This window comes from Rhinatrema bivittatum, chromosome 5, assembly GCF_901001135.1.
Source record: "Rhinatrema bivittatum chromosome 5, aRhiBiv1.1, whole genome shotgun sequence".
In the NCBI taxonomy this organism is placed as follows: Eukaryota; Metazoa; Chordata; class Amphibia; order Gymnophiona; family Rhinatrematidae; genus Rhinatrema; species Rhinatrema bivittatum.
In genome coordinates, this window is record NC_042619.1 from 239611002 (window position 1) to 239631952 (window position 20951).

The 20951-nt window shown below is 42.2% G+C and overlaps 1 protein-coding gene across 2 annotated transcripts in view; it reads right to left on the reverse strand.

Moving 5' to 3' along the window:
• IFNAR1 (interferon alpha and beta receptor subunit 1) overlaps window positions 1–16794 on the reverse strand; it is a 114897-nt gene extending 98103 nt beyond the window's left edge. The window contains exon 1 of one of the 2 annotated variants that reach the window (XM_029603558.1): window positions 16560–16794. In XM_029603558.1, coding sequence (XP_029459418.1) covers window positions 16560–16686 — 127 coding nt within the window. In that variant the 5' untranslated portion in view covers window positions 16687–16794. The remainder of the gene's footprint in view (window positions 1–16559) is intronic. The other variant, XM_029603557.1, reaches the window with a different exon arrangement.
• Between the last annotated feature and the right edge of the window lie 4157 nt (window positions 16795–20951).

The following is a 20951-nucleotide window of genomic DNA, read 5'->3' on the forward strand; positions in this document are numbered from 1 at the left end:
ATATACCATCATTGGATAATATAATAACTGTATAATTTGAGACACTGATTTCTGAAGCATTCTTGTATTGTTTGGTCAATATACTATTAGCAAAGAGTACTGTGTTAAAAGAAGATTGAGTCATATTGACAAGGGTAAAGTATGGATGGGGAATATGATGTAACCAGCAGCAGTGAGAATGCAATTACAAAAAAGAAACCTGAATGTCAAAGCGGGTTTGGCCCCTGTGTTTTATTATAACTGAATTGCAAGAACAGTTCTAACATGCTTTGACAAGTCTTCCTAATCTAAAAATCTACAACTAACTGAAATACCACTTCTGGGAAATTCCTAAATGCTAGATTCAGTTTCACTTTTTCCACTGGCACTAAGTCACTTCTGAACAGAAATGACAGGTGTCGAGTGGCACATTATAAACTAACCAAATTATTAAAAGCATGAGCTTTCGAGGACAATTAGATCCTGAATGTGGCGAGATTTGCAGTGTGCAAAGTGAACATTAAGAAGGCCTAACTGAAAGGATAGAAGAGTGATTTATTTGGGTTGGATAGAACTCGTGTTGTAGTGGGATAGGGAGAAGATACCTTGTATTGTTTGGCGGTAATGGATCTTATTTTTCCCAAATAACTTGTATAAATCCAATTCCAGAATGAGCAAGTTGGAGAAGTCTGTGCTTCCAGCGAAACACAAAGTAAACACACAGGAGTAAACAATTTTCAAAAGGATTTATGCACATAAAAAGTAGCAAATATCGTAACAATTTTCAAAAGCCCATTTACGTTCACAAAACCCATTTTTCAGGGCATAATCCTTTTGAAAATTATTCCTTTTGCCTTGTGTTTTAATATCTTTACTGATTCTTCAGTAAGCTCAGATAGTACTGAATATGTACCAGGCTGAGAGGGAGAGACTAAAATGGTATATTGCATGAGTGGTGTCATGGTCAGGGGAAAGAGGTAGCATTGTGACACCTGCATGGAATAAACATTGCAAGGATAAGTATATGTACCAGTCTATACATGCAAAACAAATAAGAAATCATTTTAGATATATTTTCTGAACAAGCATGGTCTGGATTTTGGTTTCCTACTTTCCTACTAGTTTTATCTACATAAGAACATGCCATACTGGGTCAGACCAAGGGTCCATCAAGCCCAGCATCCTGTTTCCAACAGAGGCCAAACCAGGCCATAAGAACCTGGCAAGTACCCCCAAAAACTAAGTCTATTCCATGTTAACCCGTTGCTAGTAATAGCAGTGGCTATTTTCTAAGTTAACTTAATTAATAGCAGGTAATGGACTTCTCCTCCAAGAACTTATCCAATCCTTTTTTAAACACAGCTATACTAACTGCACTAACCACATCCTCTGGCAACAAATTCCAGAGTTTAATTGTGCGTTGAGTAAAAAAGAACTTTCTCAGATTAGTTTTAAATGTGCCACATGCTAACTTCATGGAGTGCCCCCTAGTCTATTATCCGAAAGAGTAAATAACTGATTCACATCTACCCATTCTAGACCTCTCATGATTTTAAACACCTCTATCATATCCCCCCTCAGCTGTCTCTTCTCCAAGCTGAAGAGTCCTAACCTCTTTAGTCTTTCCTCATAGGGGAGCTGTTCCATTCCCCTTATTTTGGTAGCCCTTCTCTGTACCTTCTCCATCACAAATATATCTTTTTTGAGATGCGGCGACCAGAATTGTACACAGTATTCAAGGTGCGGTCTCACCATGGAGCGATACAGAGGCATTATGACATTTTCCGTTTTATTCACCATTCCCTTTCTAATAATTCCCAACATTCTGTTTGCTTTTTTGACTGCAGCAGCACACAGAACCGATTTCAATGTGTTATCCACTATGACGCCTAGATCTCTTTCTTGGGTTGTAGCACCTAATATGGAACCTATCATTGTGTAACTATAGCATGGGTTATTTTTCCCTATATGCATCACCTTGCACTTATCCACATTAAATTTCATCTGCCATTTTGATGCCCAATTTTCCAGTCTTACAAGGTCTTCCTGCAATTTATCACAATCTGCTTGTGATTTAACTACTCTGAACAATTTTGTATCATCTGCAAATTTGATTATTTCACTCGTCGTATTTCCTTCCAGATCATTTATAAATATATTGAAAAGTAAAGGTCCCAATACAGATCCCTGAGGCACTCGACTGCCCACTCCCACTGAGAAAATTGTCCATTTAATCCTACTCTCTGTTTCCTGTCTTTTAGCCAGTTTGCAATCCACGAAAGGACATCGCCACCTATCCCATGACTTTTACTTTTCTAGAAGCCTCTCATGAGGAACTTTGTCAAAACGCCTTCTGAAAATCCAGGTATACTACATCTACTGGTTCACCTTTATCCACATGTTTATTAACTCCTTCAAAAAAGTGAAGCAGATTTGTGAGGCAAGACTTGCCTTGGGTAAAGCCATGCTGACTTTGTTCCATTAAACCATGTCTTTCTATATGTTCTGTGATTTTGATGTTTAGAATACTTCCACTATTTTTCCTGGCACTGAAGTCAGGCCTAACCGGTTGTAATTTCCCGGATCGCCACTGGAGCCCTTTTTAAATATTGGGGTTACATTAGCTATCCTCCAGTCTTCAGGTACAATGGATGATTTTAATGATGATAGGTTACAAATTTTTACTAATAGGTCTGAAATTTCATTTTTTAGTTCCTTCAGAACTCTGGGGTGTATACCATCCGGTCCAGGTGATTTACTACTCTTCAGTTTGTCAATCAGGTCTATCACATCTTCTAGGTTCACCATGATTTGATTCAGTCCATCTGAATCATTGGTCATGAAACCTTCTCCAGTATGGGTACCTCCCCAACATCTTCTTCAGTAAACACAGAAGCAAAGAAATCATTTAATCTTTCAACGATGGCCTTATCTTCTCTAAGTGCCCCTTTAACCCCTCGATCATCTAACGGTCCAACTGACTCCCTCACAGGCTTTCTGCTTCGGTTATATTTTAAAAAGTTTTTACTGTGAGTTTTTGCCTCTACAGCCAACTTCTTTTCAAATTCTCTCTTAGCCTGTCTTATCAATGTCTTACATTTAACTTGCCAAAGTTTTTGTATTATCCTATTTTCTTCTGTTGGATCCTTCTTCCAATTTTTGAATGAAGATCTTTTGGCTAAAATAGCTTCTTTCACCTCCCCTTTTAACCATGCTGGTAATCGTTTTGCCTTCTTTCCACCTTTCTTAATGTGTGGAATACATCTGGACTGTGCTTCTAGGATGGTTTTTTTGTTGTTTTTTGTTTGGTTTTTTTTTTTTTTTTTTAACAATGACCATGCCTCTTGCACATTTTTTTACTTTTGTAGCTGCTCCTTTCAGTTTTTTTCTAACAATTTTTCTCATTTTATCAAAGTTTCCCTTTTGAAAGTTTAGCACGAGAGCCGTGGATTTGCCTACTGTTCCTCTTCCAGGCATTAATTCAAATTTGACCATATTATGATCACTATTGCCAAGCGGCCCCACCACCGTTACCTCTCTCACCAAGTCCTGTGCTCCACTGAGAATTAGATCTAAAATTGCTCCCTCTCTCGTCAGTTCCTGAACCAATTGCTCCATAAAGCTATCATTTATTCCATCCAGGAACGTTATCTCTCTAGCGTGTCCCAATGATATATTTACCCAGTCAATATTGGGGTAGTTGAAGTCTCCCATTATTACCGCACTACCAATTTGGTTAGCTTCCCTAATTTCTCTTAGCATTTCACTGTCCGTCTCACCATCTTGACCAGGTGGACGGTAGAATACTCCTATCACACTATAGTCTTCCCCGACACACAAGGGATTTCTACCCATAAAGATTCAATTTTGCATTTAGTCTCATGCAGGATGTTTATCTTGTTGGACTCTATGCCATCCCGGACATACAGCGCCCCACCTCCTCCCGGGTGCTCCTCTCTGTCACTGCGATATAATTTGTACCCTGGTATAGCACTGTCCCATTGGTTATACCTCCTTCCACCATTTCTCTGAGATGCCAATTAAATCTATGTCATCATTCACTGCTATACAATTTAATTCTCCCATCTTACTTCTTAGACTTCTGGCATTAGCATACAAACATTTCAAAGTTTGAAAATACAAACAAAAAGCATTCTGCTTTTTAAGTGATAGGGATAAGTTTGAATTTTTTAGCTCAGGTGAGTTTTTAGTTACAGGCACTTGGACTATTTTTCTAATTATTGGAACCTCACTGTCGGGATGCCCTAATTCTAATGCATCATTAGTATTCTTTGAAGATACCTCTCTCTGAACCATGCGCTGCTGAGCGACTGTCGGCTTTCCCCTTTGTTCTAGTTTAAAAGCTGCTCTATCTCCTTTTTAAAAGGTTAGCACCAGCAGTCTGGTTCCACCCTGATTAAGGTGGAGCCCATCCCTTCTGAAGAGACTCCCCCTTCCCCAAAAGGTTCCCCCTTCCCCAAAAGGTTCCCCCTTCCCCAAAACTGAATCCCTCTTCCTTGCACCATCGTCTCATCCACCCATTGAGACTCCGGAGCTCTGCCTGCCTCTGGTGACCTGCGCGTGGAACAGGGAGCATTTCAGAGAATGCTACCCTGGAGGTTCTGGATTTAAGCTTTCTACCTAAGAGCCTAAATTTGGCTTCCAGAACCTCCCTCCCACATTTTCCTATGTTGCTGGTGCCCACATGTACCACGACAGCCGGCTCCTCCCCAGCACTATCTAAAATCCTATCTAGGTGATGCGTGAGGTCCGCCACCTTCGCACCAGGTAGGCATGTTACCAGGTGACCCTCGCGCCCACCAGCCACCCAGCTATCTACATTCCTAATAATCGAATCACCAACTATGACGGCTGACCTAACCCTTCCCTCCTGGGCAGTAGGCCTTGGGAACATGCATTGTCCTTTCGCACTGAGGGTATCACCTGGAGAGCAAGTCCTTGCTACAGGATCCTTTCCTGCTGCATCTGGTTGATGCTCTCCAATCATGAGACCTTCTTCCTCCAAGGCAGCACCAGGGCTGCCAGTCTGAAGTTGGGACTTGGCTACTATGTCCCTGAAGGTCTCATCTATATACCTCTGTCTCCCTCAGCTCCTCCAGGTCTGCCACTCTAGCATCCAGAGATCGGACTCGTTCTCTGAGAGCCAGGAGCTCTCTGCATCGCATGCACATGTACAACTACTTATTATCCACTAGGGGTCACTTTGCACTGCTGTGGGAATTTTATTGATTTTGGTACTTTATGTAACAGGCTGGGACAGGTTTTGTGATATGTAGTATTCAGATTTCATTTGTTCTTAAGTTTTGCGCATTGCTACGGACTCTTGTGTAGTGACATTTGCTAAATGGAAGTAAATACAGTTAGTGCGAACCTATACAAGCACTTGCACCAGCAGGAGGAGACTGTGAATGGACAGAAAAAAAAATAAAAATAAAACTCATGAAATATTCCTAAAAATGGGAGAAATCTCTCAGTATAGACCAAATTCTCTGTGCCCGGGGGGAAAAAAAGCCCCCTGAAAACCTATGCCAAACAGATTAGCTTTTATTGCAGAGGTAAATCACAGGGATTCCAGAACAATATATGAGCTAACATTTCAAAGGGGGGTTTTTGAGGTCTCACTGGCAGGGTAAGTTACAAAATAAGACGTACATAAGAAATGCCATACTGGTTCAGACCAAGGATCCATCAAGCCCAGTATCCTGTTTCCAACAGTGGCCAATCTAAATCACAAGTACCTAGCAAATACCCAAACATTAAATAAATATCAAGCTACTATTGCTTATTAATTAACAACAGTTTATGGATTTTTTCCTCTAGCAACTTATCCTAACCTTTTTTAAACTCAGTTACACTAACTGCTGTAACCAGATCTTCTGGCAATGAATTCCAGAGCTTAACTATGCGTGGAGTGAAAAAGAATTTTCTTTGTTTTAAATGAGCTACTTGCTAAATTCATGGAGTACCCTCTAGTCCTATTATCTGAGAGAATAAATTACCTATTTAGATTAATTTGTTCACGTCCTTTCATGATTCTGAAGACCTCTATCATATCCCCCTCAGGCATCTCTTCTCCAGACTGGACAGCCCTAACTTCCTTAGCCTTTCCTCATAGGGCAACTGTTCCATGCCCCTTATTTTGGTCACCCTTCTCTGCACTTTCTACAGTGCAACTATCTTTTTTGAGATGCGTCGACCAGAATTGCACACCGTATTCAAGACGCAGTATCACCATGACAACCATCTTTTTATTTGCCATTCCCTTCCTAATAATTCCTAACATGCTTGCTTTTTTGATCACCACAGCACACTGAGCTGACAATTTCCATTATCCACTATTACGCCTAGATCTCCTTCCTGTGGTAACTCCAAAGATAGAACCTAACATAGTGTAACTACAGAAAGGGTTATTTTTCCCTACATGAATCATTTTGCACTTGTCCACATTAAATTTCACCTGCCATTTGGATGCCCAATCTTCCAGTCTCGCAAGGTCCTCCTGCAATTCATCACAATCCGCTTGAGATTTACTACTCTCTGAATAATTTTGTGTCATCTTGCAAATTTGATCACCTCACTCGTCATACCCCTTTCCAGATCATTAATAAAAATATATTAAAAAGCACTGGCCAAGTACAGATCCCTGAGGCATTCCACTGTGAAAACAGACCATTTAATCCTACTCTCTGTTTCCTGTCTTTTAACCTGCTTGCAATCCACAAAAGGATATCACCTCCTATCCCTTGACTTTTTAGTTTTCTTAGACGCCTCTCATGCAGGACTTTGTCAAACACCTTCTGAAAATCCAAATACACAATCTACTGGTTCAACTTTGTACACGTTTATTCACCCCTTCAAAACAAATTTAGGAATTTTTGAGGCAAGACTTCCCTTATGTAAATCCATGCTGGCTGTGTCCCATTAAACTATTTCTATCTAAATGTTCTGTGATTTTATTCTTTACAACAGTTTCCACAATTTTTCCCGACACTGAAATCAGGCTCACCGGTCTATAGTTTCCTTTTTAAATAAATTTCGGGGTTACATTGGCCATCTTCCAATCTTCAGATACAACTGATGATTTTAAAGATAGGTTACAAATTCATTGAAATAGGTCTGGAATTTCATTTTTTAATTCTTTCAGATCCCTGGGGTGTATACCATCTGGTCCAAGAGATTTACTAGTCTTCAGTTTGTCAATCTGGCCTACCAGATCTTCCAAGTTCACCGTGATTTGGTTCAGTCCATCTGAATCATCACCCTTTAAAACTGTCTCCGGAACAGATACCTCCCCAATAAACACAGAAGCAAAGAAATTGTTTAATCTTTCCACAATGGCTAAGTGCTCCATCTAACAGTCCAAATGACTCCCTTGCAGGCTTTCAGCTCTGGATATATTTTTAAAAGTTTATACTGTGAGTTTTTGCCTCTATAGCAAACTTCTTTTCAAATTTTCTCAGTCTGTCTTATCAATTATGCTGTATCCTATTTTCATCTGGTGGATCCTTCTTTCAATTTTTGAATGAAGATCTTTTGGCTAAAATAGCCTCTGTCACCTCACTTTTTAGCCATTTGACCTTCCTTAATGCATGAATATATCTGGACTGCACTTCTATTATGGGTTTGTTTGTTTTTTTAAACAATATTCACGCGTGTTGCACACTTTTTACCTTTGTAGCTGCACCTTTCAGTTTTGTTTTAAACTATTTCTCATTTTATCAATGTTTCTCTTTTGAAAACGTTTAGTGCCAGAGCCATGGATTTACCTACTGTCCCCCTTCCAGGCATTAATTCAAATTTTATATTATGATCACTAGTGCCAAGTGGCCCCACCACTGTCACCTCTCACCAAATCCTGTGCGCCACTGAGAATTAGATATAAAACTGCTCCCTCTCGTTGGTTCTTGAACTAATTGCTCCATAAAACTGTCATTTATTCCATACAGGAACTTTATTTCTTTAGCATGTCCTGATGTTTCACATACCCCGTCAATATTGGGGTAATTGAAATCTCTCATTATTACTACATTACCAAGTTGGTTAGCTTTCCTAATTTCTCTTAGCATTTCACTGTCCGACTCACCATCTTGGCCAGGTGGACGGTAGTATACTCCTATCACTATACTCTTCCACAACATACAAAGAATTTCAATCCATAAAGATTTGATTGTGCATTTAGTCTCATGCAGGATCTTTATCCTGTTGGACTCTATGCCATCCCAGACATAAAGCGCCACACCTCCTCCCGAGTGCTCCTCTCTGTCATTGCGATATAATTTGTACCCCGGTATAACACTATCCCATTGGTTATCCTCTTTCCACCACGTCTCTGAGATGACAACTAAGTCTATGTCATCATTCACTGCTATACATTTTAATTCTCTCATCTTACTTCTTAGACGTCTGGCATTAGCATACAAACATTTCAAAGTTTGTTTTTTGTTTGCATTTTCATTCTGCTTTTCAGTTGACAGGGATAAACTGGAATCTTTTAGCTCAGGTGAGTTTTTACTTACAGGCACCTGGACTACTTTTCTTTTTATTGGAACCTCTGTTTGGATGCTCTAATTCTAATGCATCATTAGTATACTTTGAAGATACCTCCCCCAAACCATGTGCTGCTGAGTGACTGTCGGCTTTCTCCTTTGTGCTAGTTTAAAAGCTGCTGTATCTCCTTTTTAAAGATTAGCACCAGCAATCTGGTTTCCACCCTGGTTAAGGTGGAGCCCATCCCTTCGGAAGAGACTCCCCCCTTCCCCAAAAGGTTCCACAATTCCTTACAAAACTGAATCCCTCTTCCTTGCACCATTGTCTCATCCACGCATTGAGACTCTGGAGCTTTGCCTGCCTCTGGTGACTTGCGCGTGGAACAGGGAGCATTTCCGAGAATGCTACCCTGGAGGTTCCGGATATAAGCTTTCTATCTAAAAGCCTAAATTTGGCTTCCAGAATCTCCCTCCCACATTTTCCTATGTCGTTGGTGACCACATGTACCATGACAGCTGGCTCCTCCCCAGCACTGTCTAAAATCCTACCTAGCTGACGCTTGAGGTCTGCCACCTTCGTACCAGGTAGGCATGTTACCAGGCGATCCTCACGCCAGCAGCCACCCAGCTGTCTACATTCCTAATAATCGAATCACAAACTATGACGGTCGACCTAACCCTTCCCTCCTGGGCAGTAGCCCTGGGAGAGACATCCTCTGTGCGAGAGGACAATGCACCACCTGGACAGCAGGTCCTTGCTACAGGATCCTTTCCTGCTGCACCAGGTTGATGCTCTCCAATCATGAGACCTTCTTCCTCCAAGGCAGCACCAGGGTTGCTAGACTGGAATTGGGACTTGGCTACTATATCCCTGAAGGTCTCATCTATATACCTCTCTGTCTGCCTCAGCTCCTCCAGGTCTCCCACCCTAGCCTCCAGAGATTGAACTCATTGCATCGGATGCACACATACAATTTTTCAACAGTGGGTAAAAAAAAATCACACATGTGACACTCAATGCAAAAGACTGGGAGGCCTCCCTTTTGCTACTGGACTGCTGTCTTCATCTTAAATTTGTTTGGTTCCTAGTTAGGTTTTAGGTTGTGTACAATTAGGGTCTTGGTAGTGACCTACAAGGGAATAATTATACTCTTGATAAGGTGTGGGGAATTTCTGAATCTAAGTTAAAAGCCTGATTTAAGGGAGTTTTTTTAGCGTGAAATTGTCACCTGCCTATAAATTAAAGGATGAGCTGGAAATACAAACTTCTGTTATTTGCCTGCCTATTTATTCAATACAGACACACAAACACACTAAATAATATAACCCAATAGTTTACTTCTCCCCAATACTTACGTTTTAAAAAATTCCCCACACAGTTCTTACTGATTCTTTTCAGCCACCAGCAAGGTGATCCTTTCCTCTCAGTGCTCCCACACAATTTCTGAATGGTGAATATGTGCTAGGGACTATGTTTAGTTTGACCCTGATCTCAGAGGGGTTTTTTTTTTCCTTTTATTCCAAAGTCTCTGCATTTTTTGGCTGGATTTTAGTTTATTTTATTTTAGTTATTTCACTCAGATACATACATGTAAGATCATGTTTTGGCAAACCATGTTTTCAAATTCTTCCATAATAAAAAAGGCTAGATCAGGCTATTTATTATAAATGCAGCGAGGGAGAGGGAAGCAGGGGAATTTCGACATTCTAGCTTTTAGTTGTTTATTCTTTTAGTATAAAGGTCACTAAAATAGAGAAATCAACCCAGTTTTAATCTGCTGAGATCACCATCTTTGCATAACAGCCATCTTCCTATACTGGAATTAGTACAGATCTGAAAATTAGATAATGGAAAATGTAGCCATCAGCATATGAACTGTTTCCACATTACAGATTTACATTTTGTGAACTTTCCCTTAAGTGTAGTCTACACTTATGGTCCGAACTGTAAAAACAGCGACTATAGACAATGTACACTGCATGTGAGTGCTTTGCTGCTGCATGAAAGACATACAGGATCATCTAACTATACAGTGCCATTTAGTTGTTCCATACTATTTTGCCAAAATAGTATGATTAGTTTGTAGCTTTACAGTTGTTCTTATCATAAGACACAAATAGAATTGGCACCTTTATGCTGACTTCTCTCATGGAATGCACTGTCTCCATTGTATGCAAATCTATTTCTTGCATATTCAATTGTGGATATCCTGAAAACCTGGCCTGTTTGTGGCACTCAAGGACTGACGTTTGCCATCACTGCTCTAGAAGCTGGAAATAAAATACTATATCCCCAAGTCCCAGGCTCAGATGTAAAAGAGGAATTATTTTCTCAGAATCTCTCACTGCCAATGTTGGTGAGACCCAAAGTTTTCAATTTTGAAGCAATTATTACTATGGAGAAATCTCTCAGGTCAGAATGGTACTATTTCTGATTGACTTGAAGACTCCTTAGCAAACTTTGGGACTCAAGCAATTGAAATTTCTGCAATTAAAAACCATATTTAGTACTTTGAAGACAAGGTGAAGAAACTTCAAGAGAATGAGAGAGTTTTCTTACCACTCTTTAAAAATAAAGAGATAGGACAGTTGTAAACATCCCAACTGCCCTTTGACTGCTTGGATCTGACCAATATCCTGGAAAGATCAGAATTAGGCTTGGCTGTGCCAGGTACTTTGATTGTATTATAGTAGATCCAGACAGATTGCCTCCTTGAGAGGTTTTTCAAGAATAGACTTGTTTATGACTTGTCCTTAAGCATCATTAGGATAGAACATCCTTAAGTAATCCATAAGGAAGAGAAAGCAATTTTTACTTTTGAGACTTAGGGTCTTATAGTTAGGGGATATAATTTCTATTAAATTTCCATGTAAATGTGTTGTGAAATACCAAAGTGGCAGTATATATTTCATGAACCTTCCAAGGTTACTTTGTTTTGATCTGGCAGTTTCCTCCTCTTCCTTTGTACTTCTAGCTCAAATGGAGCGAGGGTCAAAATCTGCATCCTAAACCTTTGTTCACAATTACCTGGGGATTTATCTCTCTTGTTTTATATCCCCTTCCAGGGCCAGATTAAGACATACTGAAGCCATAAACTATGTCAAGTTGAAGAAGCCCCACAGCATTGTGGGAAATTATTTTAAGGAGGGAGTTAGCATGCAGAAGAGTATTGTGCCTCGATAGACCGGAATGAAGCAGAGAAAATCAATGATATTAGTTTAATTATTTGATATAAGACCTCTAGATACTGAGAATACATATGCCATTTTCCTTAGCCTGCTTGTAACAAAAAACTAACAAGTCTTGAGATCAGATATATTGGAGAGCCATTATTCAGAAAGGCTAACTGCAGATATCTGAACAGAACAGGACTTAGCCTCCTGGCCTCACCTCACTGTTTTTTGCTGATGTGATAATGGATAGTTGGGGCTTCAACCAGCACATGGGGAGTGGTCCAGAGAATGAAACTAGGACAAAGGTCAAAATTTAAAAAAAAAACTAAAAACCTGGCTGTTCATACAGGCCTATCCTTCCTACATGAACCGCCTTCCTGAAACCACCTAAACCATTTGAGTACACCTCCTTTATCTTCCAGCACTCCCTGCTGCTACTTCCGTTTTTAGCAACACTCTCCTTCCCCTCCTCTTCCTCTCCTTGCCTGCCCTCTGATCTTCACGCTTTTGCAACCTAACTCTTGTCTAATATTTTGTAAATTGTCCATCTTTGTCTTGCCAGTTACCGAAGTTGCCTATCTTTTACGATTTGCCCCACTTGCCTTCCCAGTTTTCAAGCTGTAATTAATCTATTTGTCTCTTACTTTTGTAAATACTATTAATTTGCTTTTAGATGTTTGCTGTTCCCTAGTTCACAGTTCTGTTCCATGTAAAGGCAATGCCTAAAGTTTTTAGTTATCTGTAAACCGATACGATGTGCAAACGGTTGTCAGTATATAAAAGTTTCTAAATAAATAAATAAATAAATAAATATTAACTTAAAAAAAGAGCAACATGAGATTAACTGTGAAATCAGAGAACCAACAGCTTGTTGCTGATTTTGAAACGCGTTGTCCCAGATTTCCAAAAGATATCACATATGGAATTGTGAGGAAAGTATTTTGTGTATATATTTTTTAATGCAAACTCTATGCTCCGATTGCTTATTCTCAGGCTTAAGTAAAGCTTCTATACTTGTAATTAAGTGTGTTGTGTATTCTGTGACATATAACCTACCACTCAGCCGCCCCCCCCTTTTCCCCACTTTTTACAAGCATTCCAAAAAAAAAACAAAAACGAACAAACCAACAACCTGCAAAACTTGAAACTTAGGAAATTCTTTTTATATTTTATTAAGAGGCCCCTCAATCCGTAGGTTTAAGCTGTAGATTTCCATTACTAAACACTCCAGTATAAGATGCTTTTGCATCTAAAATTTAAATAACTACCTTTGCAATGAACCAAGTTTCAAAAGGGGTGTTGAAATAATTTTGTTCTATTTATAAATTATTAGTATGTACAAAAATAAGGCATTGGCCTGTGAAACAGCATTATGCAACTCTTCACCTATACAGCAACTCAGTGGAAAAAGGTTTTTCCACTGATTTTTGTCCTGTTTATGTTGATTATAATGAACACATGAAAGTGAAGGCTCCTAGATATATTCAAATACATCAATTTTCTTTCAAAACAATCCATGGTCAAAACACATTTAAGTCTTCACTCCCAAAGTCATTCATGCACGATATGTTAAAGCAGTTATTGTATGTCAAATTCTCTCTATAATAAATGTGTTGGCTCATAACATTTCTTATAAATGTTGATTACTATGCTTTTTTCTAACTTTTGGTGACTCAACATAAAATCATTTCTTTGCTGCACTGGAATGACAGGGCATGAAGTATTCTATTGAAGAGCATCAGCAGGGGAGGGACATAAAGCATCCAAGATGTTGAGAATAAGCTGCAAGAAACAAACTGCCATACTGGGTCAGACCATGGGTCTATCAAGCCCAGCATCCTGTTTCCAACAGTGGCCAATCCAAGCTACTTAGTGTTTGGGTACTTGCCAGGTACTAAGTAGATCCCATGCTACTAATACCAGTAAACACATCGAACTACACACTCCAAAAAGGAACCTTCACTCAACGAATAAAGGCCTCCTCAAAATCCCTCACGTAAGAACCACTCATCTGATCTCAACCTGTGAGAGAGCTATATCCATCGCCAGCCCTGTTTAAGAACTCAAACACCAAAACGTTTTAAAAAAAAAAGTGAGTTAAAAACCTGGCTATTCACCAGAGCCTACTCAGATCCTCTCAAACATCAACACAATCAGTCTCCCACCTAATACAACATTAAGAAAACAGAGATACCATTGTTTCCACCCATGGAGTCTCATCTGAACCCCTAAACCTACTATACGGGAAACTATACTATACTATACAGCTCAGAAAACTTTTCAATATGTAATAACCAACATTTCCTGATGCTTTTATTTTTACTCAACTTTTTCACCTATTATACTTACTGTAGAAACCCTGTTGTAACTGTTAACCTATTATGATGGCGAAACCAAATGACGGTATGCAAAACATGTTAAATAAATAAATAAATAAAATAGCAGTAATTATTCCCTAAGTCAACTTGATTAATAGCAGTTAATGGACTTCTCCAAACCTTTTCTGAACCCAGCTACACTAACCACACTAACCACATCCTCTGGCAACAAATTCCAGAGCTTAATTGTGGGTTGAGTGAAAAGATTTTCTCCGAATAGTTTTAAATATGCTACTTGCTAACTTCATAGAGTGCCCCCTAGTCCTTCTATTATCCGAAAGAATAAATAACTAATTCACATTTACCGGTTCTAAACCTCTCATGATTTTAAAGACCTCTATCATATCTCCCCTCCGCCTCCTGACCTAACCTTAGGATCATATCTCCCCTCAGCTGTCTCTCCTCCAAGCTGAACTGCCCTAATCTCGTTAGCCTTTCCTCATAGGGGAGAAAAGCACCTTGGGGCTCTACACCTCATCCGTGGATACCAAACAGCAGCACATTCCATAAACAAACAAAACAGTGATACTAAACCTTTGGCACTCCAGGAGTCACTTGATCAATGAGTTGAGTCTCAAAGATTCACATTCACATCTTTTTAACCCTAAATATCATCCCCATGTGACCCATATGTTTTAAAAATTCTGGAGTGATGTTTGTTTTTCAGAAGGCAAAAACTTCATGTATTCTGACATGGAAACATCCTCTAACCTTTGGAAATTAAAATAAAAGCCCAAATTCTAAAATCAATACAGAACACTTGCAATGTCATTTTTTTATGTTGTATAGCTGTTTATTATAGATGGATACATAAACATATGTATGACATAAAATACTTCCAGCTGAATGACTGAAGACCTGACTCTGGAGGAAAACACTGAGCCAATCCAAGTTTTCCTATTTACATCAGAGTGCATTTAGGGTTGCCAACTTTTCCACAGACCAGGACTAGACACTAGAGGACCAGAAAAAAAAGGGGGGGGGGGGGTCAGGGAAGAGATGGTACCCCCATTTACATACATTTTAGATCCTGCCAGTGAACTATCTAAACAAGGCAATAAACTGGCTGACAGGCTTCACACAGGCAACAGTTTCTCTTTCAGACTCTCAGGCCAAAGAAGGGGGCTCCTGCCACTTAGCTGCTCCCCATTTCTTATTTCATGGATAATTAGGGGGTAATGGTGGTGGGTGGGGTACAAACTTTCTCCTCTCATATACATATTCATTCTCTCTCGCACACAAACACATTCACTCACACATGCTACCTCTCTCTCTCTCTCTCTCAAACTCTATCTCAGAGGGTGAGAAACATGTTGGGCAGGGAAGAAGGGAAATAGAGGGGAGGCTGGGCTGCCAGGAGGGGCAGGAACTACCCAAGGTGCCAAGCCTAGAGGGCACTAAAACATCTCATCAAGGGGCCGAGTGCCAATGCTGCATGCCACCATTGAAGTGAAACAAGCACTCCTTAGCCCCTATGTGACTGCTGGCCAGTCATGTCAAAGGAGAGAGATACTGTCCCTCCCCTCATGACTAGCCATGCTACCTGCATTGCCTGGGGCACTAGGCAGCCCAGCAACAGGCCTGAGTGAAGCAGGGAGATTATAGGGGGGGGGGGGAGATAGAGGGGAGACTGTTTGGGGAAGGGAAAGGGCCAGGAAAGGGATACAGTCATGGGCAGAGAGGGGCGGTCACTGCTATACAATATATGTTTTTCATTTAACACAAGGTAACTTCCAAGTTGCTAAGGGACAAGGTGTGGATCCAGAGTGAGACAGGAGGGAGGAACATACAGCCTACAGAGCAACTTCTCAGACAGCTGTTGGCTGGACTGAGCATGAGATCCTGTGACCCATTCCCTCCCTCTATGCCCACCTGAATCTCAACCATCCCATGCTCCCCACCATGTGTCTCTCTCCTCTCCTCTCCCCAGCCTCTACCTCTCTCTGTCTTCCTGTCTCTCCACCTTCTCCTCCGTGGCTCACTGCAGCCCCTCTCCTGGGTCCCGGCCCAGCATTACTGTGAGAGAGGGGCTGGGACCAAGAAGGCCATAGCTCACACATCTATGGAGCCACTGGGAACTGAGGGCTGTGCGGTGTCCTGTCTCCTTTCCCCATGCTGTCCAGTTACAACAACAAGCAAGGGGGCAGGGATACAGCACAGCTCTCCTCCGATAGGCTCCGACCCTGCCTTTCAACTGAGAGGCTGTGGGGGAGAGGACTTTTAGTGTCCAGTCGGCACTTCTGGCTGGACACTGCACACAATGCCAGAAAATCTAGCTGTCCGGTCCAAGACTGGACAGTTGGCAACCCTAAGTGCATTGCATTTATAGTCCTGCGAATTCCAATTGCCATCAGCGCCGCAGATACCATTATTGCATCGGGAGAGGATGGGGCTGTCAAATCGCCAGCCCCGAGCCCACAGTCTCCCGCCAGACATCCGGTCTATAAGGCCATGGGGAGAACGTCACTAACGCAAGCAAAGCGGCGAAGACAGCAGAGCAGAGGGTAGCGAGGAGTCTCACCTGCCAGGCAGAGTCCACACAGGCTGAGGAGGAGGAGAAGCGGCTGTAAGGCCCAGCTTCCACCCGCTGCCGTTACCATTGCAGCAGCAGCAACCTCCGCCTGACCCCACCGACGCCGCCGGCCCATACGTGAGAGCGAACTTGCGTCTGCCCCGCCCCTTTCCAAGAAGACGACGACGACCCGTGACGTAGGGCGCCCGCAAACAGCTTCCACCCTCGCTCTAACGGTCCCTGGCGACAAAGCGCCCGGATGCGCATGCGCCAATAGCCGGCTGCTTCCTGCAAACGGAGCCCCCAGTGACAGATCCGGGAAATGGGTATCGCGGCGCCCCCGTCCGGACATCATTTTGAGCGGCTTGGGGTGGGGAAAAAGCTCCGAGAGTCAGTTACTGCAGCACGGGGAAGGGTTCAGGGTATCTGCCACTGCCAACGGAAGGGGTGCTTGGAGCATGTTCTAACCATTTTTCCGCACAGACGCTAGATGGGAAACCCCCCCCCCCCCCCTTTATTGCTTTAGGCCCTAATAGTTCCATGACAGCTCACACCGTGGGCGGCGCTGCTGTGGAGAAATCCTGCCTAAAATGCCCAGAAATTGTGTCACATCTTAGCAGGATGAGAACAGTCTTTTATACATTTTGCAAGAAAGGAGTTTTGAGAACAGCAGATCTTTTAAACCTTAAATAAATGACTTTCCTTGTAACTGTATTTATTTTGCGCTTATTTTCCAAACCATCCAAGACAACTTATTCATTAAAGATCTCGTACAGTTGTTGTCAACCTTTTTTTCCACCGTGACACCGCTGATGAATGATTCTTACATTGGCTGAACTCAAAAAATTCTAAATATTTAAAAATAGCACAAGGAAAGATAACAATAGAATTTACTTTACTTTTTTACTGCACATACTACAATTGATTCATAAGCAACTGCTACTATAGCAATGCCTGAGACTGATTTCAAGATGTTCGCTGCTTAAGTAAAAGATAGGGATGTCACAATGATAACACCGAACATACACAGTGTGAAATGTTGGTCCTTGCTCTCTTCAGTGGATACCAAGGAGGAGAAGCAATGGCCGGAATGAAAGAAAGTGCAGGTGTGGGGTTCCTTCCACTAGTTCATACAATGTTTTTCCAGGGGTGGCGGTTCCCGTCCTTAAGGGCCAACGGCCAGTCAAGTTTTCAGGATATCCCTATTGAATGTGTATGAAACAATTTCCGCTCCGTGAAGGTGGAACACCTTCACGGAGCGGAAGGCTGGAGTGGCATTCACTGAGCGGGATGCTAATGGTATACCACCTTCACGGAGCGGAAGGATGGAGGGCTGCCGTCTCCAAAAAAAACCAGAGGGGTGGGTAAGAGTATGTAAATTTACCAGTTAGGACATAGGCTATAGGTATTGCCAATTATTAGGCTTGTTCAATATTTGTTGATTGTTAATGTGGCTCACGAGAATGAGTGCTACTACCTGGAGATAATGCCCTTGTTCGATGTACATGCACACGGTTGGTGAGACTCCAGCGTTGCTCTGGGCTTCAACAGCAAGAGGAAATGTGGAAGTAAAAAAAGAAAAGGTTTTGCATTCACAAAGAAGCGAGATGTAGCTTGCTTGTTACGGCGGTTACTTCCCCAAAACCAGATAAGCCAATACTTTGCTTTCAATGCATATCCAGCATAGCACTCTGCTTCAACGGCAGGGGAGAAAGTCCAACACTTCTCTTTCAACGCATAGTTCTCTGATACAACGGCAGGGGGAATGTAGAAAGGAGGATCTGTATATGGACAACAGCCAACGGGGTCCAAATTGCGTAGTCTGGGTGGACGGAGGCATGGGTGTAGCTTGATTATTGCGGCGGTTGCTACCCCTAATTGTGCTAGATATTCACTTGGATGCAGTTCCAGCAGTGCTCTCTGCATTAATGGTGGGGTGGAGGGGAAATAGAACAAAAAGGTACTAAAAGCCAAGAGTAACAAGTATGTGAAAAAAAAAAAAAAGTACATAGCTTGCTGGGCAGACTGGATGGGCCGTGGTATTCAGTGGATGGGCAGAAGTGGTATTCAGTAGCAAGTCCGGGAACGTGGGCCCTCTAAGAGCGAGTACTGGTTCCAGACTGCAGTCTGAAAAGCAAAAGAGAAAGCGAGGCCCCCGAGGAGCGGGTACCCCTGGTAAGTCCGAGGAGGCAAAGTAGCAAGGTATGCGGAGAGCGAATCCCATCCGCCGATACCTGAAGGAAAACCCTTGCTAACTCAATTCGTTAGCGATTTCAGCGATCTTAAATATCCGGTGAGGATGACGTCACCTCAGGGGGACGCACCTGAGGTTTGCGCCACTGCTGGTACTTGAGTCGGGGCCACGCCGTGCGCGTGCCCTTAGGCTGCTGGGAAACATGGCAGAGCGCAGCATTCAGCCGGTTCAGGGACGCCGGAGGAGAATGGCAAGATGACGCCGCGGCAGCCAAACTTCCAACAGGCAAAAAGGGAGTCGCCAAAGAGGTAAGGTGGGCGTTGTGGAGACATCGGGCAGCAACGGTCGCAACAACTAATTCCATTATTTTCAATATATTTTTATTGGAGGATGCAGAACTACATCAACAAAACATGTTAACAATATAAACCTTCTTTAACATCACTCCAATAACAAGTTTTCTTGGGTTATGTTTTGTATCCAGAATCCCCCCAACCCTCCCCTTGCCCCCCTCCCCGCACCTCCCACCACCCCCCAGTAGAGATTCACGTTGCAAAAGTACAAACGAAACATATATGGTTTCAAATTCACATAATGTGCTGCGTAGTACTACACCACAATCTACTACGAAAAGGAAACAGCATGGCCTCACCAAAAAAAAAAAAAAAAAAAAAGTCAGTGGGAAAAGTACTTTTGTCGCCGAGTGGAGCTCCCCAGATTTGGAAAGTGGGATACCCCCACACATCACCGGGTCATGTACTCGGCAGTGGTGCTACTTGTTGGACAGTTGGGGATAGAGTCTCATAATAAGGGGCCCAGATGTCCCTAAAGAGTCGTTGTTTCCTAGGTGTAAAACGTTTGTACATTGAACCATATTCCAATAGGTATAATTCAGTCATCTTAGCGGACCATAAGCCCCACGCTGGTGCTTCAGCCTCTAACCATTTCAATAAGAGGCACCTCTTGGCAATCAGGCAAGCCTTCGCCACAAATGTAGAATTCTCTATGTTGAGACTGTGGTCACCGACGTCATTATTAAGGAAGCAAAAAGAGCATGACCACTTGATTTCAGTTTTGAACACTCCTGAGAGAAATCTCCGTATCCTGTCCCAAAAATGTTGGCTATGCGGGCAAGCCCATAAACAGTGTATCAGGGTGGCCGATAGATCCTTGCACCGAATGCAGGCCGCCGATTGAGTTAGGCCCATCTGAAACGCTCTTGCCGGTGAGTACACAATCCGGTGAAAAATCCTTTGTTGCATTTCTCGAAGGCCCACGTTGTTGGTAAGAAGATTGATAGACACATATGAATTTTTAAGCATCTGTACGTCCAGGTCCTCTTGACAGTCAACAGACCATGTAGAGAGCAGCGAGTCATATATAATATAGGGTTGGATCACATGCACAAAAGAGTACATACAAGAAAGTGAACCTTTACGCATTTGAAAGCAGGTAAGCAATGCAGAGTAATGAACATTGTCTAATCTCCCTTCCACCCCAGCCAATAGCTTAGTCACCACAGCTCTTAAGAAGCCATATAATAGAAAATGCTGAGGGCCAAGGCCCAACCGAGCCTGACATTGAACAAATGAGTAAATCTGGCCTGTTTCAGGGGCTAACAGAGCTCCCAAAGGCCAATTAGCTGGTATCTCAAAGCTATGATACAGGGGGAGCACACTCATAGACTCCACTGAGACTCCCCGCAAGGGTAATTGAGGGGAAACTACTGGCGATAAGGCCAGTCGATTACGAATAATTTTCCATACTGCTCTGACCGTTTTTACCAGACTAAAGCGGACCGGTAGTTGTAGAAAAATTGGGGTCGAGGCATGCAGTACAGTGACCGGGTCCAGAGGAGAGCACAGAGCTTTTATTAAGTCAAAATCCGTGTATTCCGACGTACTGCATAACCAATCCCCCAAAAATCGCATATTGGCCGCTATAGCATAGAAAGAAAAGTTAGGAAGCCCATATCCCCCTGCAGTCTTAGGTGTCATAAGAGTAGTATAGGCCAAACGGGGCTTTTTGTCCCTCCAAAGGAACCGCCGGATTTCTGATTGTAAAAGCCGACGATCCCTCATCCGCAGGAGGAATGGTAACATTAGGAACTTATACAGTAATTGCGGTGCCACTATCATTTTAAGTACCGCAATACGCCCCTGTAGGGACAGCGGAAGAGTTTTCCAGCCTTTCAATTTAGCAGTCAT